Genomic DNA, 23,004 nt, shown 5'->3' on the forward strand with positions numbered 1-23,004 from the left:
CATGGTGGCCGAGAATAAATTGGCCCTCTTCCCAGACCTTGTGAAGCCCCAGGCATCCCAGAGGAGTTAAGTAACAATCCCACTGTCAGCCATTGGCTCCCATTGGCTCCTGAGGGAGAACAGTGCCCACCGAGGTATCTAGAGCTGGGGTTATGGAGAGTCTGTGTTCTGGTCTCTCTCTGGAGGTGAGCAGCCCTCTCAGGGTCGTGGGGCCTCAAGTGATACCATTGGCCTCTTGTGGTGTACAAGCCACCCCCTTGCTCAAGGACTCCCCTCCATGCTCCTGTGCCCCTGTGGTCTCCTGCCGATGGGAGTCTCCAGGCCTGGCTCTAAGTCCCAAGCCAGGCTTAGAAGGCTATGGCTCTGGGACTCTGGAACTCCCAGGCCCTGGTCCTGTCACCTAGAAGCTGTGTGGCTTTCAATAAGCTACCACCCTCTCTGGTCCTCAGTCTCTGCATCTGTACCAGAGTTGGCCTTGATAGTAATCACCACCACCGCTGGTAGAGGGCTCCCTGAGTGCCCGGCACCACATCAATCAACAAATACACCTATGCTCCTTCATTTAACGTCCTAACAACCAAAAGTAGTAAGATCATCTTTATGTTACAGATAAGCAGACTGAGGTTCGGAGGAGTTAAGTAACAATCCCAAACAGCTAGTAAGTGCTAGAACAGGATCTCAAACCCAGATCTGACCTCAAACCTCAGAGTCTATGATCACTAGTCTAGGCTGCTCTGCAGGGACCATCAACCTTTCCACACCAACATTCCAGAAGCCTATAGAGAGATGTTCCTGTTTCTTTCAAGGGATAAAACCATAGTTCCAAGGGCTTGAGGTTTACCCAGAATCAGGGACAGTCCTGGGGTTGTTGCTGAGAGAGATGGATCGGGGCAGTCTGTCCCAGCTGTTGGCTGTAAGCCGCATCAGCTGGGAACCAAGAGCAGAGCAGACTTTCGGGTACATCTGTGGATCAAATAAATGAATGAATGAGTGAATGAATGAATGCATGAATGAATGAATGAATGAGTGCCAACTCCCTGCCAGACTCTGCTCACCAGGCCACCCCACCAGAGGTTTGGTTTAGAAGGTGCTAGGCATGCAGCTACCTAGTCCGTGCCAACTTGGGTTGGGGGTGTGAGCCCCAGGAAGAGCCCCGGATGGAGGAGCTACATTCTGAAGTCTTGTTGTCAAGTGCTGACCTCCCCACTGCTTCCCCTTCACATTCAGCTTAAGTCTGCATCACTGGATTCTCCCCTAGCCTGAGGACTAACAGGGAGCAGGGTCATCTTGGGCCCACCGTGGGGCTGAATCCGAGTAATCCCTGAGGAGAAAGAGGAAACTCGGAGGGGAGAAGCCAGGCCTCCCTACCCTGGTGGGCACCCCCTGCCTGACGGGGATGGGGATGAGCACATGGGTCGTTGGCCCAGCTTCTCGAGCCAGGGCCCACGGTGTCAGGGCAAGTTACAAGGTGACCTGGCTGGCTCTTTGTACTTCTGTCATCCGGGACATGCCCTTCCAGGGCCGAGTCTGGAATGGCTGGGTTTGGTGTGAATGGGCGGGGCCGCTTCTGACCCTCTAGGTCAGCTTGAGTGTCTGGATCCTACCCCCAAACCCATGACTCTTCAGAGCCCAGACTAGGCTCAGAGTATGGTTGGTGGTGGCCTGGACCGCTGTCCTGGGAGGAGCCTCTGAAAGTCCCTGGAGCGGCCCTCCCCTGGTGTGCCCCCAACCCTGACCCCATGGAGATCCCTTCGGGAGCCCCATCCCCGACAGTGAGATAATAATGACCATAATGAGAACAGTCACCCACACATGTGCACAGCGCTTTACAGGTTACAAAGTGTTTCACATACATCATCTCATCAATTCCTCACAACAGCCCTGTGAGGTAGGCAGGGCGGGGAGTAACGTTTCCATTTGTACAGATGTGGAGACTGAGGCCCAGAGAGGGTCAATGACCTGTTTGAAGCCACACCGTAAGTCAGCAGCAGAGCTGGGACCAGAAGTTAGGCCTCGGTCCCGCCTCCAGCCCCTGGCTCTCTCCACTGACTGTGCTGTCCTCCGGGAGGACCCCAGCCTCTGTCCAGAGTCTCGGCCACACCCGAGCCAGGCCCCCCCAACCCCTGGCAGTAGTGCTTCCTGGCAGCTTGGCAGACAGCCCCCACCCCCTTCAGGCAGCCCTGTCTCCTCCACCTGCTCCCTGCAAACAGCCAGCCCAGAGCTGGGCCCGCACCTGCCCCGCTGCCTGCTCGTGTCGGTCGCCCGGGCAGGTGGGGCTCGAACCTCCTTTCCTGTTTTCCTGAGTGATCCCTCCCCATAGGGGAAGAGAAGAGAAAGGAGGAAGAGAAGGAGGAGGAGGAGGAGGAGGAAGAGAAAAACAAGAAACTGAGTTGGAAGAGGGCCCTGGAGCAATCAGGACGTCATAAGTTTGCATTCCGACTAGCTATAGGAAATAGTGTTTTTTTTTCTCTTTTTATTATTTCAAGTTTTCATAAAAATCCATAATTATTGAAACCCAAGTTACAGAGGAAGTTCGTAACTTTTTTTATTGAATTATTGACTGTGCTGCATGTCGGTCTGTCAGCTTCCGACTCCAGTCTGTCAACGAGTGCCCCTGTGCAGGTGGGTCCCCAGGCCTGGACTGCTGAGGTCCTGCTAGGAAGAGGGCAGGCGGTGAGGGCCGGCGGGGGGGTGGGGCGGGCAGCAGGGAATGGGGCTGGGAGGAAGAAAAAGAGTGTGTGTGGAGGGGCAGGGAGAGGCGGGAAGGATCGAGGAGCGAGCGTATGGCGGCCAGGCCCCTTCCCCTGCCCGGCTAGCCCGGGGGGTCCCTGCCCCTCCCCCGCCCCGTCCTCATATCATCTTCATGTTGAACTTGCGGGGCGCGTCGGCAGAGCTGATGCCTGCGTCCGACTTGCGGGGCACGTACTCGATCTCGATGTTGTGCTTCGTGTTGCCTTTGCCCCGGCTCCAGAGAAAGAGCAGCACCAGGCAGAAGAGGACGACGCCCAGGAAAGAGATGAAGCCCATGGTGGTGGCAATGATGAGGGTCTTGATGTCGAAGGGGAAAGGCACGGTGGCTCGGGTGCTGTTGGCCTCTCCCTCGCCCGGCTGGTTGGAGATGAAAGCGAAGGTCTTGTTGGGCTGATGCGGCCAGTCGGGCGAGTAGCTGCGCACATGCAGGTGGGCCGGCATGGAGTCGTTGCCGCCCGCGTTGGCCGCGATGCACAGATACGTGCCATTGTCCTGTACCTGGGCGTAGCGCACCTCCAGCGTGCCGTCAGGGAAGACTGTGAGCCGCCCGTTGCTCTTGGCCGAGACCAGGTGCTTGCGGGGTGAGAGCCAGAGGATGGCGGGCGGCGGGTCGCCATCTGCCCGGCACACAAACTGCACCGTGTGGCCCTCGTCCACAAACACCTGCTGGGCTTTGCGGTCCCGGATGCGGGCGCGGCGGCAGGTGAAGTAGTTGGGCAGGAGCACGTCCGGGAAGTCCTTGAACTCCTTGCCCTGGACGAATTCGGGTGTGGCACAGGTGGGCTGCTGCCGGTTGAAGTTGAGCCGCCAGCGGCGCCGGAACACCCACAGGAGCCGGCAGTCGCAGGCCAGCGGGTTGGAGTCCAGGATGAGCGTCTCCAGGTTGCCCACCGAGTGGAAGGCTGACTCCTCCAGTGTGGTCAGCTGGTTGCCCGAGACATTTAGCACACGCAGGTAGTTGAGGCCGCGGAAGGCATAGGGCTCCACCACAGCCAGCTGCCCGCCCACCAGCTGGATCTCCTGCAGCCGTAGCAGCTCATGCAGCATGGAGCCCTCAATGGTGCCGATGGGATTGTAGGAGAGGTTGAGGAAGCGGAGATAGACCAGGTGGCGCACAGCCAGGTAGGGCACAGCGGTCAGATTGCAGTGTGTGATGGACAGGGATGTCAGGTTGAGGCCATAGAGGCAGTTGGGTGTCATGGTGTCCAAGTAGGGCCAGTGGGAGATCTCCAAGACCTTGAGCCGGTACAACCTCTTGAAGGAATAGTCCCGGATGGCATTGATGTTGAGGTGCCGGAGCCTCAGGACGATGAGACTGTGCAGGTGGGAGAGCGCCTCGGTGGGGATGGAGGTTAGGTTGCATTTCTCCAGTGTCAGCTGCTCCAGGCTGTTGAGGCCGCTGAAGGCTCGGTGGGAGATGTAGACGAGGTCGTTGTCGCCGACCTCCAGCGACTTGAGGTTGTACAGGTCCTGGAACATGTAGTCCAGCAGGATGACGATCTTGTTCTCGCTGATGTCCAGTTTGGTCAGGTTACTGAGGCCGGTGAAGACGCCCAGGGGGATGAGCTTCAGGCGGTTGCTGCGCAGCCCCAGCGTCCGGAGGCTGAAGAGGTTGTTGAAGGCGCCGGGCTCCACGGCACTCACGATGTTCTCGTTGAGCTCTAGCTCTTCCAGGTGTGGGAAGCTGGCGAACTCGTCCTGGTTGAGCGTTTTGATGCGATTCTTGCCCAGGTCCAGCAGGCGGGTCTCGGTGGGGATGCCCTCCGGAACCGCCACGAAGCGCTTGCGGTGGCAGAGCACGGCGCGGTCCTGGGCCGAGCACTCGCAGCGGGGCGGGCAGCCCGTGGCGGAGCCTGACAGCACCGAGCCCAGCACCAGCAGGAGGATGGGCTGCCAGCAGGCCAGGAGGGGGCTGGGCATGCTCCTCGCGCCCCCCGCCAGCATCCTCTCGCTCACCTGTAGCCAGGAGCAAGCACAGGACAGAGGGGGCGGTTAGAGGAAAGGGTCTGTCTGGACCCCAGTCTGTGCCCTCCTGCCCCTGTTAGAATGTCCCCGACACGGAGAACTGGGGGTCCACAGTGGTATAGGTCGCTCCTGGAACCCCACAGTGAGGTCCCGATGCCCAAGCTGGAGAGCCTCCTGCCACCCCGTGCTGCTTCCTCCTTGCTCCCTATCCTGCCCAGAGCCCTCCCAAGGAATTTCCCAGCACCCCTGGGATTGAGGGGGTTCCCTGAAAGGACAGGGTCACCTCAGAGGAGCCTGACATCGGCACCCCAGGTGGCATCCACCTCCTTTACAGTTTACATTTTACAGGCAATGTGATCCGGGCACACACCCCGTACCCCACCCCACGCCCCGAGCCTCAGCTTCCCCTGGTGCACATCAGGAAGAAAGCCGGACCTGCTGAGTGGCCTCGGGCTCACCGAGGGAATCAAAGGGGCCCAAAGGCTGAAGCTTCTGGAAACAGCCTGCAGAGGAGCATGTCTGGTCCCCAGGCTGTCAGGCCAGGGCTTCTGAGGCTGCTGGGGGCCACCCTCTCAGCCTTTAGCCTGAACTTCCTCAGGCACAGACACCACGGGGCCCTCCTCACCAGTACTGCAGCTGAGCCCCCAGCCCAAGAGTCCTGGGATATCAGCAAACCCAGTGGCACCTGTCAGTGTGCATTAATTTGCTTCCCAATGGGGTTTCTGGATCAGTGGAAGGCACCCCCGCCAGAACCCAGGACTCTACCCTGATGCCTCCCATCTGTCTCTGGGGGTTCCAATCACACTCCTCCTGGAGCCGGGGTTCTGTGAGGCTGCTAGTCTGAGGTGGGAGCATTCAGATTCCCATAGCCCAGGACGGCAGCGGCAGCTGGAGGCGCCCGTCCACACTGTGGCACTGAGGACGCAAGACTCGTTACAGCTGGGCCCTGAGGAACACGACGGGCTTGGGTGGCCGTGACAGGGGTAGTGGCGCCAGGAGGGGGCCCAGCTTGAGTACAGGCTGCAGGCGGAGTAAGCAAGGGGTGTGCGGGAGTGAGCCTCCCCGCCCCCTCCACCCCCGTGACTCTCCCCCAGCTGTGTTGAGAGGCTACTTGCTCCCACCTGTGCCCAGACTGCCTCTGCCACCTCCTCCTTCCCTCCTCTGTTCCACCCCATGGAACAGCAAGGTCAGCAGGGAGCTAGGAGGGCTAGTCTGGACTTCTTGAAACCCCAGGGGTTGGGCCAGGTGGTCTCTGGGGGCCAAACAATAGCCCAACTGCTCACATGCCACCCTTGGGCCTCTGCCCTGTTCACACACCCCACACACATGGTGCCAAGGGGGGCTCACCACAGGAAGGGGACGCCCAGGCTGGGAGGGCCCCACATCTCTGCCTCTGATCAGGCCCTTCTCCCACCTCTCCCAGCACACCCTCACCCCGACACACACCTGTACAGAGCCTCTGCATTCAAGGCCACAGGTCTTGTCACCCACACTTCAACTCTTCAGGCAAGGGGGGGCTCAAAGAGCCTGTGGCTGCCCAAGGAAACCCAGCCTGTAGAAGGGGGTGGATCTGGGACCAGAGCTCTAGTCTGCGAGACATGCCACACAACTTCCGGTGCTCCCGCAGTCTCCCAGGACTGACAGTGCTCCCTGGCTGTTGATCGACTAAGTGACTGATTAACCGGAGAGGGCTCTGGGTGTTACTGACATGCTATGGAATCTGCAAGGTTTTGTCATCCCCAGCGGCTTTGCCCACCCCCCCTCCCCTCAGCCCCTCTCATCCTCTCTCCAGACTCCTGTGGTTCAGCCTCCCCCACCCCACCCCCACCAGGCCATTTTCCACAGTCACACATGCTCCAGTCACCCACCAGAAAAGCAAACATCCTGACAGGCGATCAATAAGTAATTGTGCCGGCAGCTGGGGCCGGCGCGGGTATGAGGCTGGGGACCTGGAGAGGTAAATAGGACTTTTAGCGCCCAGCTCAGGGCTGGGCTGGTGGGCGAAGTGGAGAGGGGTCTGAGGACGGACAGGGGGGACAGAAATGGCACAGGGCACCTGAGACGCTGATAAGTCCCTCCCACGCACGAGAATAAAGCATCCAAAGCCACCACCACCCTGCCTCAACCTACCCACGTACTCCTCTGCCACCAGTCTGCTCCGTGAAACCACCCAGGTGTCCCCACCTTGTCCTGGCTCTAAACCATCTGCTTTTGGAGGACTCTCCCAGCCTCCTGCCCTAGCAGCCTTTGTGACCTCCCTTTCCAAATGTGGCCTCCTCCACGAAGCCATCCGGAACCTATGCAGTCAGAAATCATCTCTTTCCCATGACACTGAAGCACCTTACGCTTATTAGTAGTGACGTTACGTAACTGCTGTAGAGCACACCTTGTTCTAAAAATAACTTGAGACAACTGACAGAAAACATTATGCAACAAGATAAAAAGATAAAGCCAGCCAGTGAGGAAAGAATCCCACAAAGTCATGCATAACAACTAAAGGTGAGAGCTTCCTGGGAACCTGAACAAAGAGGCAAATACGCTCAGATCCTCAGCGCCTGGCGCCGCGCCCGTGATGTATGCTTAATCCTGGGTCAAACAGTCACGGGTGCTTCTGTCTCACAGAGCAGCGCCCAGGGCTGCCCTCTGAAAGAATGTATGCAAGAGTCTGTGCAGGGGTTGAGGCCCTGTGAGTGAGCAGGCCCGCTGAGCAATGACAGAGTGGAGAGTTCACATACGTCGATGGAAAAGCATTGCTTGGTGTGGCTGCCACACTCCGGCCTGGCAGTTAGACCCGCAGACGACAGGCCATGCTCCCCGGGACCAAGATAGCTTCAGAAGGGTACATCCTCCTAATTGCCTCATCCCTCACCTTTTACATGTGGCTGTCCTGAAAGGTGGGGAAACTGAGGCCTGGAGAGGTTAAGAAGCCTGTCCGAGCTGGCACGGCAGGAGCACAGCACATGGGGCCTAGTCTCCTGGCCTGGCACCCCCAGGGGGCCCCTGTCATTGAGGGGTGCTGACAGGGCTGTGTCTGAGGGGGTCACCAGAACTGCTGAGTAGGCAGTGTGCTCCTGCCTTCCTGGCAGGGCGAATCCCGCTGGTTACTCCTGCAATTGCAGAGAAGTGTTTTATGCATTTTAATCAGCGTTTTATTTTGGATCCTTGCCCCCTGAAGGGCTTCCCACAAGGGCAAGAGTTTAAAAATTGGACCAATAAATACAAAGGGAATAAACATCGAAAGCAGGCAGGTGGGCAGGCAAAGGGAGAGCTGTGCCCGGGGCACAATGTTCAGACCCCACCGCAGCCTGAGCCCTCCCGATCCCAGAGTGGTGAGAGAAGCTGGGCTGTCAGACCTGCTCTGCAAAGGGCTGCCTCCACCGTCACACTCTCACTCCTATCCTGGGGCATATATGCCTGGCTCAGTTGCTCCCCACTCTGGCCCCAAGTGGTTCTTCGGCCACTCCTACTCTGCTGTGTGACCTTGGGCAAGGCCTGCCCTCTCTGGTCTATTTCCTCCCGGTACAGTGAGGGGCTGGATTCCAGGCTCCCTGAGGGAGCCCACAACAGAAAATGACTTTCACCACCTAGAAAGTCAACATTCTCAAACCTGGTTAGAGGAGGAGTGGGGGTTCAGGCCCCAAACTGCAGTTCCACCGGGCTCGGAAGGATCTATCTGAAAGGCTCCCCAGTGGGGCTCAGGATGGGAAAGGGGACTGGTGGGGACAGAAGGCGCATCAGATCACTCGTGAGTAGACTTGGGGAGAGGGTGAGGGTCATTCCATCTCCTAAGGCAGCATTCAAAAGAGATTATTTTGTAGCCATTTGACAGATAAGAACTCAGCCTTCCTGAAGGGAATTCATTTGCCCTTAGGCCTAGGCACAAAGTTAGGGGGCAGCAGAGCTCTGTTCCCCCTGGTCAGCTTGCCTGCCTGAGAGCTGCCTGGTGTGAAGCGGGAATTCTGGACACACAGGCAGAGCAGGGAGTGGCAGGTCTGTCAGGGCAGTGCTGGGGAAGGCCCCAGGGTTGGGGGGGGGGCGCCCTTAGAGAGCTCAGGTAGGCGCCCTGCCCCCCAGACCCAACCTGTTCTTCAACTGTGCACGTTGAACACACTGAGTTTCTTCTCCTGTGCCTGCTGCCATTGTCCGTGCTAGAGTCTCACCTAATTTGGGGTGGGCTGCAGCACAGAATGGAAGGTTTTGTCATTTTAGGTTTATGATATCAATATTTCATGGTGCTTCCACTCAGCACTCTTCAGGGAGCGCAGGGCTCCCCAGAACACACAGGCACAAGGTCCCTGGCATGGAGGTGCCCGCTGCCATTGCTGGGGGCTCGGGGCCTCTGGGTGTCAGCCTGGCTTTGTGACCTGAGCAATCGCGATGGGCTGTTGCCCCACATGCAAATGAGGTGGGCATATGCCCCCTCACCTCCTGTCCTGACATCCTACTACGACTGGGTCTGCAGCAGGAGGGAGTGAGGAGGGACGAGGGACTTTGCGGACCTGAGGGGGCTGAGGGCATCAGAACGTCTGCCTACGGCCCTATCCAGCTCTGCCACCAAGAAATGCGTGGAAGAGCAGGAGAGGAAAGGTGACAGCAATAGAGAAGAAAAGACACACAGAGGGCCATGCAGGAAAGACAGGGAGGAGAAGAGAGAGTCAGAGAACACAGAGGAAAGACGGGCACCTGGGACAGTGGGCAGGGAAGGTTGGCCCGGGTCAGGGGAACACGGAGCGAGAGCTTGCCCCACAGGTTCGACTCCCATTTCCTGAGCTCCTGTGCACACGCTGCATGTCCCAAGCCCTGGGCCCGTTACATCTCCTGTCCTGACCACCACCCCATGAGGTGGGTTGGATTGCTCAGAAAAGTGAAGGCACTCATGCAGGGTGACCAAAGAACAGAGGCAGATTCCTCGTGGCCTGCCCTGTCCCCAAGTCCCTGCCTGCCTGGGGTCCCTTCTTTGCCTTCAGCTCCAGGACATGGAGCCACTGGATCCATTTCATGAAAGGATGAAGTGTGTTAGTGGGAAGTGTAGTATCGGCTCAGAGGCAGCCGTGGCCATGTGGCCGGGGGAGGGGTGGAGGTGGGGGTGGCATGAGGCTTGGCTACAAAGCCCTCGACAGTCACCCTAGGTCGGGGTCTTTCTCCCCTAGCAATGGCTGGCTGTCCACCACGTGCCCAGAGCTCTCGCATTCAGCTTTCAGAATCCAGCTCAAGAAGGGGTCACCCTCCTGGGAACCCCTCTGATCTCTGCCGTGTCCGGTGTCTGAGGAGCGCCCGCCACTGCTGTGTTCGCTCTCTCCCTTCCTCCCTGTTGGAGCTTCTGCAGCCTCCTCTGTGTCCCCCAGATTGAGAACCCCCAGGGCAGGGCCAGGGCTGACAGAACCTCACCCATCTTCAAAGGGGCAGAGAGAGCCAGTCAAACAACTCCTGAGAACAGCCCCTCCTAGGGCTTTCCTGGAGGAGGAGGTGTCATGAGAGCTCAGGCTGAACACAAATACATTTCCACGGGCCAAGAAGGGAGCAGGGGGAAGGCACTTTCGAGGGAGGGAATATGCTAGCAAAGGTGTGCAGGGGTGGAAAGCACCCAGGGACTCCTAATTGCTTCTCTCCTACCCCAAATCCAGATGGTTCCTCCCCGGCTCCTTCTAAAGCCACTCCATTCTAGCTTTCAAGGGCTAATCCCTGCTGAGGTGTGAATGGCTGATAATAGTTTAAGGTGTGAGCAGCTAATGGGGGAAACCCAGTCCCTGGCCAGCCTAATTGGGCAAGGGCTGCCCCCTGGCACAGGGAGTTTGAGTGGACAGGGAACCCTAAGAGAGGAAGGTTCCGGTGCCCAGGCTGGCCTCCGGCAGGAGAAATCCTGTCTGTGCGGTCAGCGGGCGGGCAGCATGGCAGCCTCTGTCTGTCTCCTCCTGGGCTGGTCTGCCCGCCTTGGCCTGTCCTCTCCCTCTCCCTTCTCCTCCTCCTGCAGCTGCCCCCCACAGGGAGAGAAAAATCAACCTGGAAGAAAATTGAGGTCATGTCCTTTGTCGTGTATAATTCTTTATATTCCTCTTGCTCTTGGTTTTGGCAGAGTTGCTGGGCTCCTGGGGCGTGTGTGTGTGTGTGTGTGTGTGTGTGTGTGTGTGTAGGGGGGTGGCCTGTGTGGGTGTGTGTGCCTGCTGTCCCTCCTCCCACCACTCCACATCCTCCCTTGCCCAGTGCCACCAGCCCCATCTCTTAGGCACATTTGGAAACCCAAGCCTCTCCCAAAGGTGCTCACCCGGCCTCTCAGCCGCAGCCGAGCTGGAGGGTGCTGACTGGGCACGGGGTGACTGCCTGTCTGTTGGCTAGGCCAGCTGCCTCTGTGTGTGGCCCTGGGCAAGCACCTGCCCCCTGCATGTGAGGGAGGGATGCCTCTGCCCACCCCACAGCCCACTCCCCCGGAGCACAGCTGATCTCAGGAGCTGCTAGCCTTCCGGCCAGCCCACAGTTCCAGGCCGTTTTTAGGATAAATTATGAATTTTAATTGTCAAAGCATCTTAGTGTTTAAAGGTTTCTATGTATAGGCTCTGACCGCCAGGAGTGGCCAGCTTGGTGGGGAGGAGCAGGGGTGGGGCAAGGCCTAGAAGAGCCCTCCTCTGGGTAAGCAAAGGGCATGGGGCTCACGGGTCCCAGGCCTGGGCTCCAATCAGGGCCCACTGTGCACCTGCCCTGCCATATGACCTTGGGTGACCCTGGACCACTCTGGGCGCTGCCTGTCTCTTCACAGACTTCTTCTGAGGTGAGAGTCCAGCCCGGAAGCTAGGAGCTGTCCTGGGGGAAGTGGGAGGAAGCCACTGGTTCTAGGAAGCTTCTTAGTTGTCTGTACTGAGGTCACCTGAGTGGACAGCACCCCTACTTGGATTGGAGCTGTCCCAGGATCGAGGAGGGGTAGACAAGCACCCATGTGGTGACCTGATGGCGCTCAAGGAAAACCCAGGTCCCGTACCCCTACATCTCCCTTCACACCTCCTCTCTGAGTCTAAGATACCAACATAGGCTCAAAGGGGCAAGGAGGTGCCCCAGAAAGCCTCTGGCTCCATCCCCCACCCAGGCCACCTTGGGAGGTGCCTAGCAGATCCCTCATGCATACTGGTTGCCCCAGTCCTCAGGGCTCCTCTACCTTGGGAACAACTCAGATTGGCCCGTCTCAGGCTTTGGAAGCCTGGAAACCAGCCAGTCCCTACCTGGCAGGGCCATCAGCCTTGAGCTTGAATGAGGAGGAGCTCACAGCCTCAGAGGCCCGCCCAGGGCAGGGAGCAGCTTGCTGAGAGCAACAGTATGGCATTGGGAGGCCAGAGATCTAATACATAGAATGATAATGAGGGCCTCTTGTGTGCCAGGCATTATTCTAAGCACTTGCCGTATAAAAATTCATTTCTTAGGGTGCCTGGATGGCTCAGCTGGTTGAGTGTCTAACTCTTGGTTTCATCTCAGGTCACGATCTTGCAGTTCGTGAGATCAAGCCCCGTGTCGGGCTCTGTGCTGGCAGTGTGAAGCCTGCTTGGGATTCTCTCTCCCTCCCTCTCTCATATTCTCTCTCTCTCTCAAATAAACTAAAAAAATAATTCATTTCTGCCACCACAACTTGTTGAAGTAGGCCATGTTATTATCCCCATTTTGCAGATGGGAAAACCAGAAGCAAAAACAGGTTCTATAACTTGCTCAAGGTCAAACAGCTAGCATAATATGAACTCAAACGTGAACTTGGTTCAATTTTCACAGCAATCTTATCAGGCTGACATTATTATCCCCATTTTACAGATCAGAAAACCGAGACACAGAGAGGTGATGCAGTTTGCCACAAATTACGCAGCAACAGATGGCAGAGCTGGGATTAGGACTGAGGCAGTTGGACCCAAGGCTGTCCTGGCCAGGCTTGCATACTGCCTTTCCCAGATTCAGGTTCAAGGGCCTACTGAGCGGTATGATTGTGGGCAAACGGCTTTATATCTCAGGGCTCCAAACTCCTTATTCAGAAAAGGGGACAGCAGACTTCACACCGCCCTCTCAAGGCTGGAGGCAGAGAATTCAAAGAGAGGGAAGGAAAGAGACATTTATATCGAACCCATATACTGAGTGCTTTGCGGAATGACCCCGCCAACCCTCACCACATACCCTGTGAGGGAGGAACCATTAACCCCACTTCACTGATGAGGAAACTGAGCCTCCAAGCCACTAGTTCACCTGCCCAAGGTTACTGAACTTGTCTGCCTCTATAGGCATGGTAACCCCAGAGACCAGCACACAGGTGAGGGGAATTTGGCCCAAGAACTTGAGGGATTTGTCCTAGGTCCCACAGCATCTCAGGGCTAAGGCCTACGAAGAATCCCAGCCTCCTGACTACAGCATCTCTCCCCAACGTAATGCCAGACAGGATACTACAATGGGGCTAGATCAGGGATAAGTGAAGGTTTGAGTTATTTCTGCCTCAAGAAGGGGAAAAGATTTAAAAACAACCCCCAATACATCCAAACTGAGGCCCAGTGATTTTTTTTTTTTTTTATAACATGGACAGTTTTATAAATAAAACCGCTTGCCATTCTACCACCACTGACTACTCAAAGCCCTCTCTGCTCAGGTGAGTCTTGTCCAACCCCTTTGCCAAAACCCATTTCCCCAACCTGGTACACGGAAGGAAGTCAGAATCAAGGGGTGGGGCGCCCCTCTGGTCAGACACACACAGGTTCCACGTTCTGCTCAGGCACGACTGCTGCCATCACGCAGCTGCCTGTTCGTGAGAAGCCCACGCGTGGGGAGAGGCATCTCTGCAAATCTCTAAGGGGAAGGCAGAGGGTGCAGAGTCCAGTGCAAGCCAAGAGGGTGGAGTCAAAACCCACGGGCAGAGTCCTAGGGGAGGCCCATTCAGCTCCGTGTGAGGTATCGAACGGAAGACCAGATGGCTCAGGATAGAAGATCTGCCTTGGGAGTAGTGAGTGAGTAGCCTGCCATCAGAGGTATGCAAGCAGAGCATTATGGATCAGGGACACTGCAGGAAAACCCCTCTGCCAGCTAGGATCCACACCTCAGCAGCCCCTCTTACCTCTGAGATACCCCCATCTCGCACCTAAGTAAAGGGACGTGAGATGGCCAGTCCCTCCCAACTGCATCTCCAGCCCTGTGCCGGGCCGGGCAGAGGAAGCATGCTGGCCAGGGCCCCACTCCCTCTCAGAGACATGAGCAGGTTCTCTGGAGGGGGAAGCAGAGGAGGTGGCAGAGAGAGATTAATTCCCTGAAATGGGAAAAAATAGAAAAACACACACACACCACACACCCTAATAACATGTAATAAGAGGTTGGAGACAAGGAACAATGGCCTGGTAATGTCACCCTGGCGGCAATCAATTTGGGTGTCACATGAAATAGGCATAATTATTCCGCCAGCCCCAGTGCTCGTTTCTAACCAGCTCCAGGGGCCCAGGTCTGGGCGGGGAAAGCGGCCTGGAATCAATCGTTGGTGCACCAGGCTGGCAGAGGGAGCAGCCTCAAATTACCTTGCCAGCACCAAGCTTCTCAGCCTCTGTGGGTACGCAGAGGGCCTCCTGGGGGGACCTTGCTAACATCCAGGAACGACCTTGCTCAGCCACCCTTCATTCATGCAATGGGCAAGAGCAATCAGGGAGGACTCCCCGAGGAGGTGAGAATGAAGAAGAACAAATATACGTTTGTTCCATCCAGTATTCATTCCCCAGGTCACCAATCTCTTATTAAGCACTCACCAATGCCATTATTAAAATGGACTGTGCATTATTAAAATAATGAAGCACGGGCTCTCCCCCTCTCCAAAGCTAGGATCACCCCGTGCCCATCCTGGGGTGAACACAGAACCACGGGGGTTCCTTTGGCTTAACTGTGCAGAACTTAATCTCTCCTTGCTCCCTCCTCCTTCATCGCCACTTCCCTGGGGAGTCCTCTTGACTGCTCCTGCCCCTCCCTGAGCTCAGGGCTTGTACAGACAGCACCCCACAACTGGAGATGCTGACGTACAAAAGGGACAATCGCTTCCTAAGCATCTGTTACACGCTGGCTGCTGCCCTCTCAACCCCCATTTCATACACCAGAAACCTTGAATTCCAGAAATGCAAACCAAGGCCACAATGTAACACCATTTTACACTCAATCAATTGGTAAAAACCGAGAGGGCTGACCATACTGAGTACTGGCAGGGGTGGGGAGCAGGGGCGACACTCCTCTCTTGCTGGGGGGGAAGCATAAATGGTACAACCAACTTGGAAAACACTTTGGCACATTTTCTAGTAAAGCTGAATATGAACATGCCCTATGGCCCAGCAATTCTGCTCCTAGCTGTGTGCCCCAAGACACTCTGCACGCTGCCTCAGGAGACAGGACAAGAAGGTTCACGGCAGTATTGTTTGTAAGAACAAAAAGGGAAACAACCCACAGGCCCATCAATAAAAGAATGATAAATACACTGTGTTATGTTCAAACCACATAACATTATGCGTCAGTGGAAATAAATGAACTACATTACCATTATCCGCAACAATATAGAGGAAGCTTTACAAATACGATGTTGAACAAAAAAAGCAAATTCTAGAGGGCTGCAGTTTCAGGTTCTTTTTACAAAGTTCAAAAGTAATACAAATGGAACAATGTCTATCTATTAAAATGCATGATTTTTAAAAAGGCAAGACAATGCTAAACAGACCGTTAGGATAGTGCCTGCCTCAGAGAAAGAGACCAGGAATAAAGTGAGGAGAAGCACATGGAAGATGTACATCATTATTAAAGTGCTGCTGTTCAGGTTGGGGAGTAGGGCTGCCATGTTTGTTCTATTATCATTATCACTAACGCTACGCACGTTAACTAGTCACCAGGCCATGCCCAGACCAGCGAGCCCTGAGCCCCAGGGGTCAGAAGGAAGGCATTCTAGACAGCTTTGTGGGCTGGGGGCTTTGGGAAAGTCATGCCACCTCTCTGGCTCTCGGTTTTCTCAGCTATAAAATCAAATCTTTGCACCAGTTACAGGGAAAAGATTGTGAACAAATCACTGATCTAAACTATGAGTAGTGAGCATTTCTGGAGAGTTTACTGTATACTAGGCATTGTTCTAACCACTTGGCATGTTAGCTTACTTAATCCTCCTGCCGGTCCTAGAGGTAAATACCCTTGCTATCCTCACTTTGTGGCTAAGGAGACTGAAGCCCAGTGAGATTAAGTAACTAGGCAGAGGTGGAGCTGAGATCTGAACCCAGGGATCTGGCCCCAGGGTCCACACTCAACAAGTTCACTATAAAGTGACATCAAAGGAACCGAGCAAACATGAGGATGAGATTCTTGGGCAGCAGAGCTCTACTGGGCCCACAGCACCCAAGGACGTTCATCCATCCACCCATCCATCTATCCACGTATCCACCCATCATCCATCCATCCATCCATCCATCCATCAATCCATCCAATGCATAAACAGAGGTCAGTATCAAGAATGCCTCAAATGCTTTTGGAAATGAACCTGCCTTACCACACTCTTTCTACAAAGAACTGTCCCCAGTTCTGGAATCCTCTGTTTTCTGTGTCTCTGTAAAGTCTGCTACCACCTCAGGACCTACTCAGTCTCTCTCCTTCTGGTGGACCCCTGACTACCTCAGCCCCCACAAACAAATCCCATCCTTCTCTGAGTGCCTGTGTGTGCTAAGTACCCCACCTGGGGCACCCTTGATGTCACCTAGCTCTGTCCATCCATACAGGCTGAGGACACTGTGTCCCCTCCAGGCAGTCCTTGCCACCAGTCAATAGCTGCTCCCCGGTGCCTCCCAGTGTTTTCCCTATCCCAGGGGCAATCAGGGGAGCCCAGGGGATGGGGACAAGATGGCCCAGGGTGTTCAAGGCAATCCAAGGGAGCCATAAGAGGGCCTAGTCCAGAGCTAAACAGCTCAGCCAGGATGTGTAAAATGAACACATGAATTAATTTGGCTGGTATAGTATTAGGTGCAAACCAATGTGGTTCTTCACTGTGGGTGCCTGGAGGAGGGGGATCAGTAACTTAGAGATGCTGAGGTACAAGGAGGCTCCCTCGAGGAGGGGCCAGGAGAAGAAGAGAGGAGGGCCTCTGGGTGGGGATGCCTGACCAAGACAGCAAGACAGGTCATAGGGGGGTGTATAGAGGAACTGGTGGGCAGGGAACAGAGAGCCATCAATGGGTAACCACTGGGAAGGCGGGGGGGGGGGGCGGGTGGGTGGGGAGGAACCCAGTGGCCGGGAGGTGCCATCTTTCCATTGAGTGCCGCACAGAGGACAGCTAGACCAGGAGACCCTGGCTAGCAAGGCGAGGCTCTGACTGAAGTCACCATCATCTACTGCCTCCCCTCCCTGGCCTTTCACTGGCCCCACAGGACTATATGACACACTGCCTCACGCCTCCATGGGACCCGGTGTAAATCACTGCACTGCTTCACTTCTCCACTGGAACGTACCCTCAGCCCCAGTCGTGATCCTCCAGCCATTTGCTTTGGTGGCACCTGGAGAGCAGCACCAGATGAGCCACCACCAGTACCAGGGATCCCATCTGGCTTTATGAGAACAATGACCCCCCCCCCCGCCCCCACCCCGCCACAGGAGGTTTCGGGTCATTTGGGATTTGGGTTTTGTTGGTGTCCCTCTGGAATGCTGAGTTTTAGGAAACAATATCTAGTAAAGGGAAAAAACGGGTGCTCAGAGGCAGGGGATAGAGCATCTGACTACTAGGATCAAAGAGGACTACTGCCAGGGGCAGAGCAGTCTCTCCCTGGTCAACACAGGGGCCCTCAGCCCACAAGCCAAGATTCCTGGGCTTTGAGCACACGCCCATCCCCCCAAATCTGGCCCCAGGGATTGAAGACCTACTCTAACTCAAGGCCCTGGAGGCACTGCAGCCTTGACCAAGGCCCATCTCATACTTCATTGGCAGGGGGTAGGGGAGGAGACAGAGACAAAGAGCGCATCATAGGGGGGGCTACCCTCACCTTTGCTAAGCCCCCCTCCAATAGGGGCATAGGGGTGCTGCCCGGAGTCCCTATCTGGGTCTCTCCTGGTCTCTCCCTTCTGGAACCTCATTCCCTCTCTCCTGTCTCAGGCAGTGGGGAGAAAGCAGGCAAGCTGTCCTGGCAGACCAGGTCCCACATAAGGACAAAGGGTCTGGAAACCGCTGACCCTCTCTTCCCTCACCGGCATTCCTCCCTGGATGTGGGGAAGCCCCAGGCTCTTTGCCGCCTGGGTGCCCCAGCTCATTGCTCCCTGGGCATGGGAGGCACCGATGCCAGAGCTGTTGCCATAATGGCCAGCAGGGCTGAGCCCAGAGCCACGGGCCAGGCTGGGCTGAGCACCCTCTGGCCGCCCAGGCCACGCAGGGGAGGGCCGGATGGTGGTCTGGGCTGGCAGGGAAGGGGCTGGCCCAGATGGCACTGCCCCCCACCTCAGGGTATCCTGCACTCCCACAGCACTCCCACCCGCCCCTTCTCCCCCACCAGATTCAGGACCAGGAGAACAAAGGGGGATGCCTCCAGCACAACCAGGGACCGATGGCTCTGGGCTGGGATCCCAGGCAGGAACAGGAAGGGGACTGTCCACTGGGCCTGGCCCCACCCCTCCTCAAAGTGGAAGCCACCTGGAGGGACACATCTTTTGTGGGTGCCTTGGCCACCTCACAGAGAGTGGGGAGGCAGAACAGGACACTCCCTCCTCACCTCCCTTTTCTCAGCTGGTTCCCACCTCCCACCGGCTGCCTCAGAATGAAAAGTGGGGCAGGAGGAGGTGAGAAACCGGGGCTGAAGACAGACAAAGGGAGGCCCCTAAAGGGTTCCTGGGTCCTGCACAATCCCAACTCCCTCTCCTGCACTCTTCCTACCCCCCATTTCACCTTCCCCCACCCCCCTTGGGCACGAGCTGGAAGGGGATTGCTCCTGATCAGGGGATGGAGCTGGTGCCCAGGCTGGAGCCCGTGGAGGAAACTGGTCCCTCGCCTGCATCCCCCAGCTAGCCAGTGCCCAGCGCTGGCTAGGGGTACCAGCGAGGGCGGGGGGGGGGTGCCTGGGATCTAAGGAGAGGGACAGCCACCCCGCTGAGCAAGGGGCTTACCCTCCAGGATGAATGGTGCTCAGAAGGGGAAGGGGAACGCTGGACAAGCCAGACTAGGAACCCGGCAGGGCCCCTCCACAGCTCTGGGATCCCAGCTAGGCAACAAGGAATTTGTTGGGGTGGGAGAAAAGGGAAAGGAAGAGTCTCCATTTCTGAGGCTTGAGGAGGGTCAGATCTGTGACCCCAAAGAGGAATCTGGGTGGCGCTGGGGTGCCCCGCGGCCCCAGGAGGGCGCAACCGGGCCAACGGCGGCCCGCACGGGAGCGTGCCGCGGGGCTGCCCGCTCGGGGCTGGGCCGCGGCTGCCGGGCTCACCTGCATCTCGGGCGCACCGTCCGTCCGCTCGGCTCGGTCACCAATCGCATGTCTCCCCCGCCGGGCTTCAGCCCCTGCCCAGCCCCCTCCTCCGTCTCCTCCTCCTCGTCCGACACCTCCGCCCGGCCGTCCACGCGCCCTCGCGGGGCTGTCTGTCCGTCTGTCTGCCCCAAGCGGGCGGGAGCCGAGCCGGAGCCGGGGCCGGGGCAAGGGCGAGGGAGTGGGGAGGCGGGAGGCCGCGGCCCCGGCGGGCGGAGGGGCGGGCGCGCTCAGGACGCGCGACGCGGATCCGGAGAGCCTGGTTCTGCGCCCCGGGCCGGCCTGGAGCCGCCGCCGCCGCCTCTGCCGCTGGGGCCGGGGTCGAGGCCGGGCGCGCTCCGCAGCGGGGCCGGGGCCAGGGCTGAGGCCGGCAGGCAGCGGCCGCGCATGCTGCTCGGAGCCCCGCGCCGGGAGAGGGGCCGGAGCCGCGCGGGTGGGGACTCCGCGCGCTCCGGGGCCGGGGCCGGGACCCGCCGCTGCTGCCGCCTGCGCTGTCGCCGGCCGCCCGCTCCGGCTCCCGCACCGGCTCCCGCCCGGGCTCCGCGCTCTGCCGCGGCGCGGGGAGGGAGCGTGAGGAGCGAGGAGCGAGCCGGGAAGGGAGGAGGGACCGAGGGAGGGAGGGAGCAAGCGAGCGGCGGGAGCCGGGCGGGGGAGGAGAAGGCGCGGCCGCAAAACCAAGGAGGGGGGAGGTGGGGTGGGGGGCCAGTGTTCTTTCAGCAGAGGGGGCGGAGAGCGAGGAGCGCCCCAACCACTGCCCTGCACGGATGGGGCAACGAAACTGGCAGTGGGGACGCAGGCGAGGGGCGCGCCAGGCTCGCGCCTCAGTCCGCGCCCCGGAGCACGAGCCCCGCACCGGCCGCGCCCCTCCGAGTCCCGGGCCAGCCCGACCCAGGGGAGTCCGGGCTACGGTCCTCCCTGAGTATGTGCACGCACCCTCTTGTGTGGCCACATACGTGTGCATGTGAGCACGTGAGTGTGTTCACACGTGTTAACCAGGGTCACTGCACACTGCCGTGTGGACGGACACAAGCACGTGAACGGGCAAGGCTCCCCACCCAGCCAGGGTTGTTTGGAGGACGGCGTGGGAAGGGTCAGGCCCGGAGCCTCTGTCCTGCCCCTCTTCTCCAAATGTTCGAGAATCTCTATAGGGTCCACATCCTGGCGGCCTGGGGGCCAGGCAGGTAGAGAGGGAAGCTCCGCTGGAACGCGAGGAAGGCGCGCCAGCTCCGCTGCTTTGCCCCTAGAGGGGTCTTGCCCCGCCCTTTGCAGCCCGGGTCCCCGCCCAACCTGGCTTCTTGTCCAGCAGAGGGCAGCAGGCTGCTATGGCCGGCTCTGGCCACCCGCACTGCATCCAGAGACCAGCAGAGGGCAGCGCAGAGCCTCAGTCTGGGCCCCCTGTGCCTCCGATCCCAAAGATCCAGGGGATTCTGGGCTGGGGCCACAGACTTAGATGGGCCCAGAGAATGGGACCTCTCCTCAGAGATCCAGATCCTTCTTGATCAGCATATGCAAAGAGAATCAACTGGAGGTGGTGTCTTAGCAGTCTGCAGAGTTAACTACCACTCTTAGGAACTCGCCAGCTTCCACGTCCCTTCCACCTCCTTGAAAGCCATTTGTCCTTTCGCACTAAGCTAGTTTGATTAGAATAAGCATCCATGCTGACACCACCAGGCGCATTCGACCCTTCTTCACTGTTTCTTCACAGCCCATTAGCGCATTAGTGCCCCTGACGCTGTGTACCCCACAGGGGTAGGGGTTCTGGCACGTCAAGAAGGAAGTTGAGTCTGGGGAGGCAGAGGCTGACCCAAGGCCTCTCAGTCTCTCAGAAAAACCACAGGATCCTGCTCCCAGTGCCCCCGCCCCCAGCAGAGCCTGCCCGACATTCAACAGATACTGGCTGGCACGGAAGGGCTGGGAGTCTCCCCTTACTCCCGACACCATCTTGTATCTCCACTGTTCAGCCTCACACACACAGCCCAAAGAGTTGCACAAACCTTCTGTCCCAGCTAAACAGATTCTGGGTACTTCTCAGTCCCACTGCCACACCACTGTCTGGACAGTCCTGCCTGAAAAACCATCCCCTGTCTTCCGTACCATGTCCATCCTCATCCTAGGCCTAGCTGGAGCCCCTCCTAGCAGGTGCGGATGCTGTGGCGCGCACTCCACCTTCATCCTCCAACAACCCTCCAAGGAGGCGCTGTTGTTCCCTGGTGACAGAGAGAAGGAACCCCAGGCTCAGAGAGATTACAGGACCTGCCCGCGGTCACACAGCTAGTAAAGCCTAGAATGGGAATTCGAGTCGCCTTCCAGAAGTAAGTAAACCAGTAGGGGGCAGGCTTGGCAGAAGGACTTACAGGTGGGCGGGGAAGAGGGGAGGCGGCACAGGTGTCCTGTCCCTTCAAGAGCCCAGCGCAGGCGGCTCCCTGCCCCTCAACTCTCAGCTGCCTGGACCCCCTTCCCAGGCTCCTTGGCTCCCCCACCCCGGCTGCTGGTGAGTTACCCGTGAGCTCCCGCCCTCCCGCGCCGCCTCCTCCCACCAGCCCGACAGGAATAGACGCTCTCTAGCTCCTGCGTAAAGGCTCCGCCAGGCGCCCGGCGGGCGCGCAGACCCGCTGGGGGGCGGGGGCGGGGGCGGGGGCTATTCCTGGTGCGGCGACTGACGCAGGCCCAGCGCGGCCACGGCATCTCCGCCCCCGGCTCACCTGCTCCCCGCCTCAGTGATCTCGGAGGAGGAATGGGGGAGAGCCCACTGCCCCCACCCCCAAACCCCAGATACTGGCTAAGGAAGTCAGCGTCCGGGGACGGGGTCTTCTGGGGCCCACAATTATCCCTTTGAGCCTTGAGGCAGCAGGAGTGACCAGAGAGCTGTGTCTGGAAGGAACTGCCCCACAGCCTTAGTTCTCCATGATACACAGTATCCAGGCCATTCCCCCTTCCGGTCTCTCCAAGAGAAGTGACCCCTCGCAGCACTCGTTTTATTTCATCAATGGAAACAATGGGGTGGGGGAGGATTTAGGGGAAGAACTTGGAGAAAAGGCCTTTTTGAGGGTCCAGCATGGGCCTGGTGAGGGTGCTGGCCCCTGGCCTTGTCACTCAAAGACCCCATAAAAGGGTGAGGAGGTCTGTCACTGGGTCCTCACCCAGTCAGAGGTCTCTGCGTGAGCTGTCGGGAGTAGCTCCTACTGAGATCCCTCTCAGGGATCTCAGGGCCATGGAGAACGTGACACACTGCAGTGGCCTGGTCCAAGGCTTCACTGACACCACCAGGGGATTATACCCTGGAGCTACAGCTGAAGAATGTTCACCCACACTTTCAGGCCCTAGTCCTTGCTGGTTCACCTGCCTGGTGAGCCCTCTGCCTGGATTCCACCTGTGCTTCAAGACCAGACTAAGACCATTCTCTTCTGTTCTGTCTCCCCTCCCCAAACTGAAATGGCCTTAGAAGCAAGGCCCTAGTGTCCTTCCTCTCTGTCCTCACAATCGGAGCTCCCAAGAGCAGGCCTGAAACTACCTGTCTCACAACTACCTGGGTGGGCACAGAGCAGATCCCGGCTTCAGGGTGAAAACTCAGCAGGTCCCAATAAAGCAGGAGCTGCTGGCTGGGAGAAGCAGCCAGCCTGCAGTAGCCTGAGTGGTAAGAGCAAAGCAGAGAAACTAGAATGGGTTTGCCAGGGGACTCTGGAGGAGGGGACAGCACCCTCTAACATTTACTCAGCTCCTATTGTAAGCCAGGCTCTGAGCTATACTTTATATACTTCTCACTTCAAGATCGGTACTGCCATCCCTATTGTACAGATGAAAAACCGAGGCTCTGGGAGGGCTGGTATCTTGCCCCAGTTCA

The 23,004-nt window shown here is 57.8% G+C and overlaps 1 protein-coding gene across 2 annotated transcripts in view; it reads right to left on the reverse strand.

Moving 5' to 3' along the window:
• Positions 1-1,809: 1,809 nt before the first annotated feature.
• LINGO1 (leucine rich repeat and Ig domain containing 1) overlaps positions 1,810-23,004 on the reverse strand; it is a 75,892-nt gene continuing 54,697 nt past the window's right edge. Inside the window, exons 1-2 of one of the 2 annotated variants that reach the window (XM_043554949.1) lie at positions 19,125-19,477; positions 1,810-4,707 (exon numbers count right to left, since the gene is read on the reverse strand). In XM_043554949.1, the coding sequence (XP_043410884.1) occupies positions 2,851-4,707; positions 19,125-19,130 (1,863 nt within the window). In that variant the 5' untranslated portion in view covers positions 19,131-19,477 and the 3' untranslated portion in view covers positions 1,810-2,850. Of the gene's footprint in view, positions 4,708-19,124; positions 19,478-23,004 lie in introns of those variants that run through there. The other variant, XM_043554950.1, reaches the window with a different exon arrangement.

The sequence above is a fragment of the Prionailurus bengalensis genome, chromosome B3 (genome assembly GCF_016509475.1).
Source record: "Prionailurus bengalensis isolate Pbe53 chromosome B3, Fcat_Pben_1.1_paternal_pri, whole genome shotgun sequence".
In the NCBI taxonomy this organism is placed as follows: Eukaryota; Metazoa; Chordata; class Mammalia; order Carnivora; family Felidae; genus Prionailurus; species Prionailurus bengalensis.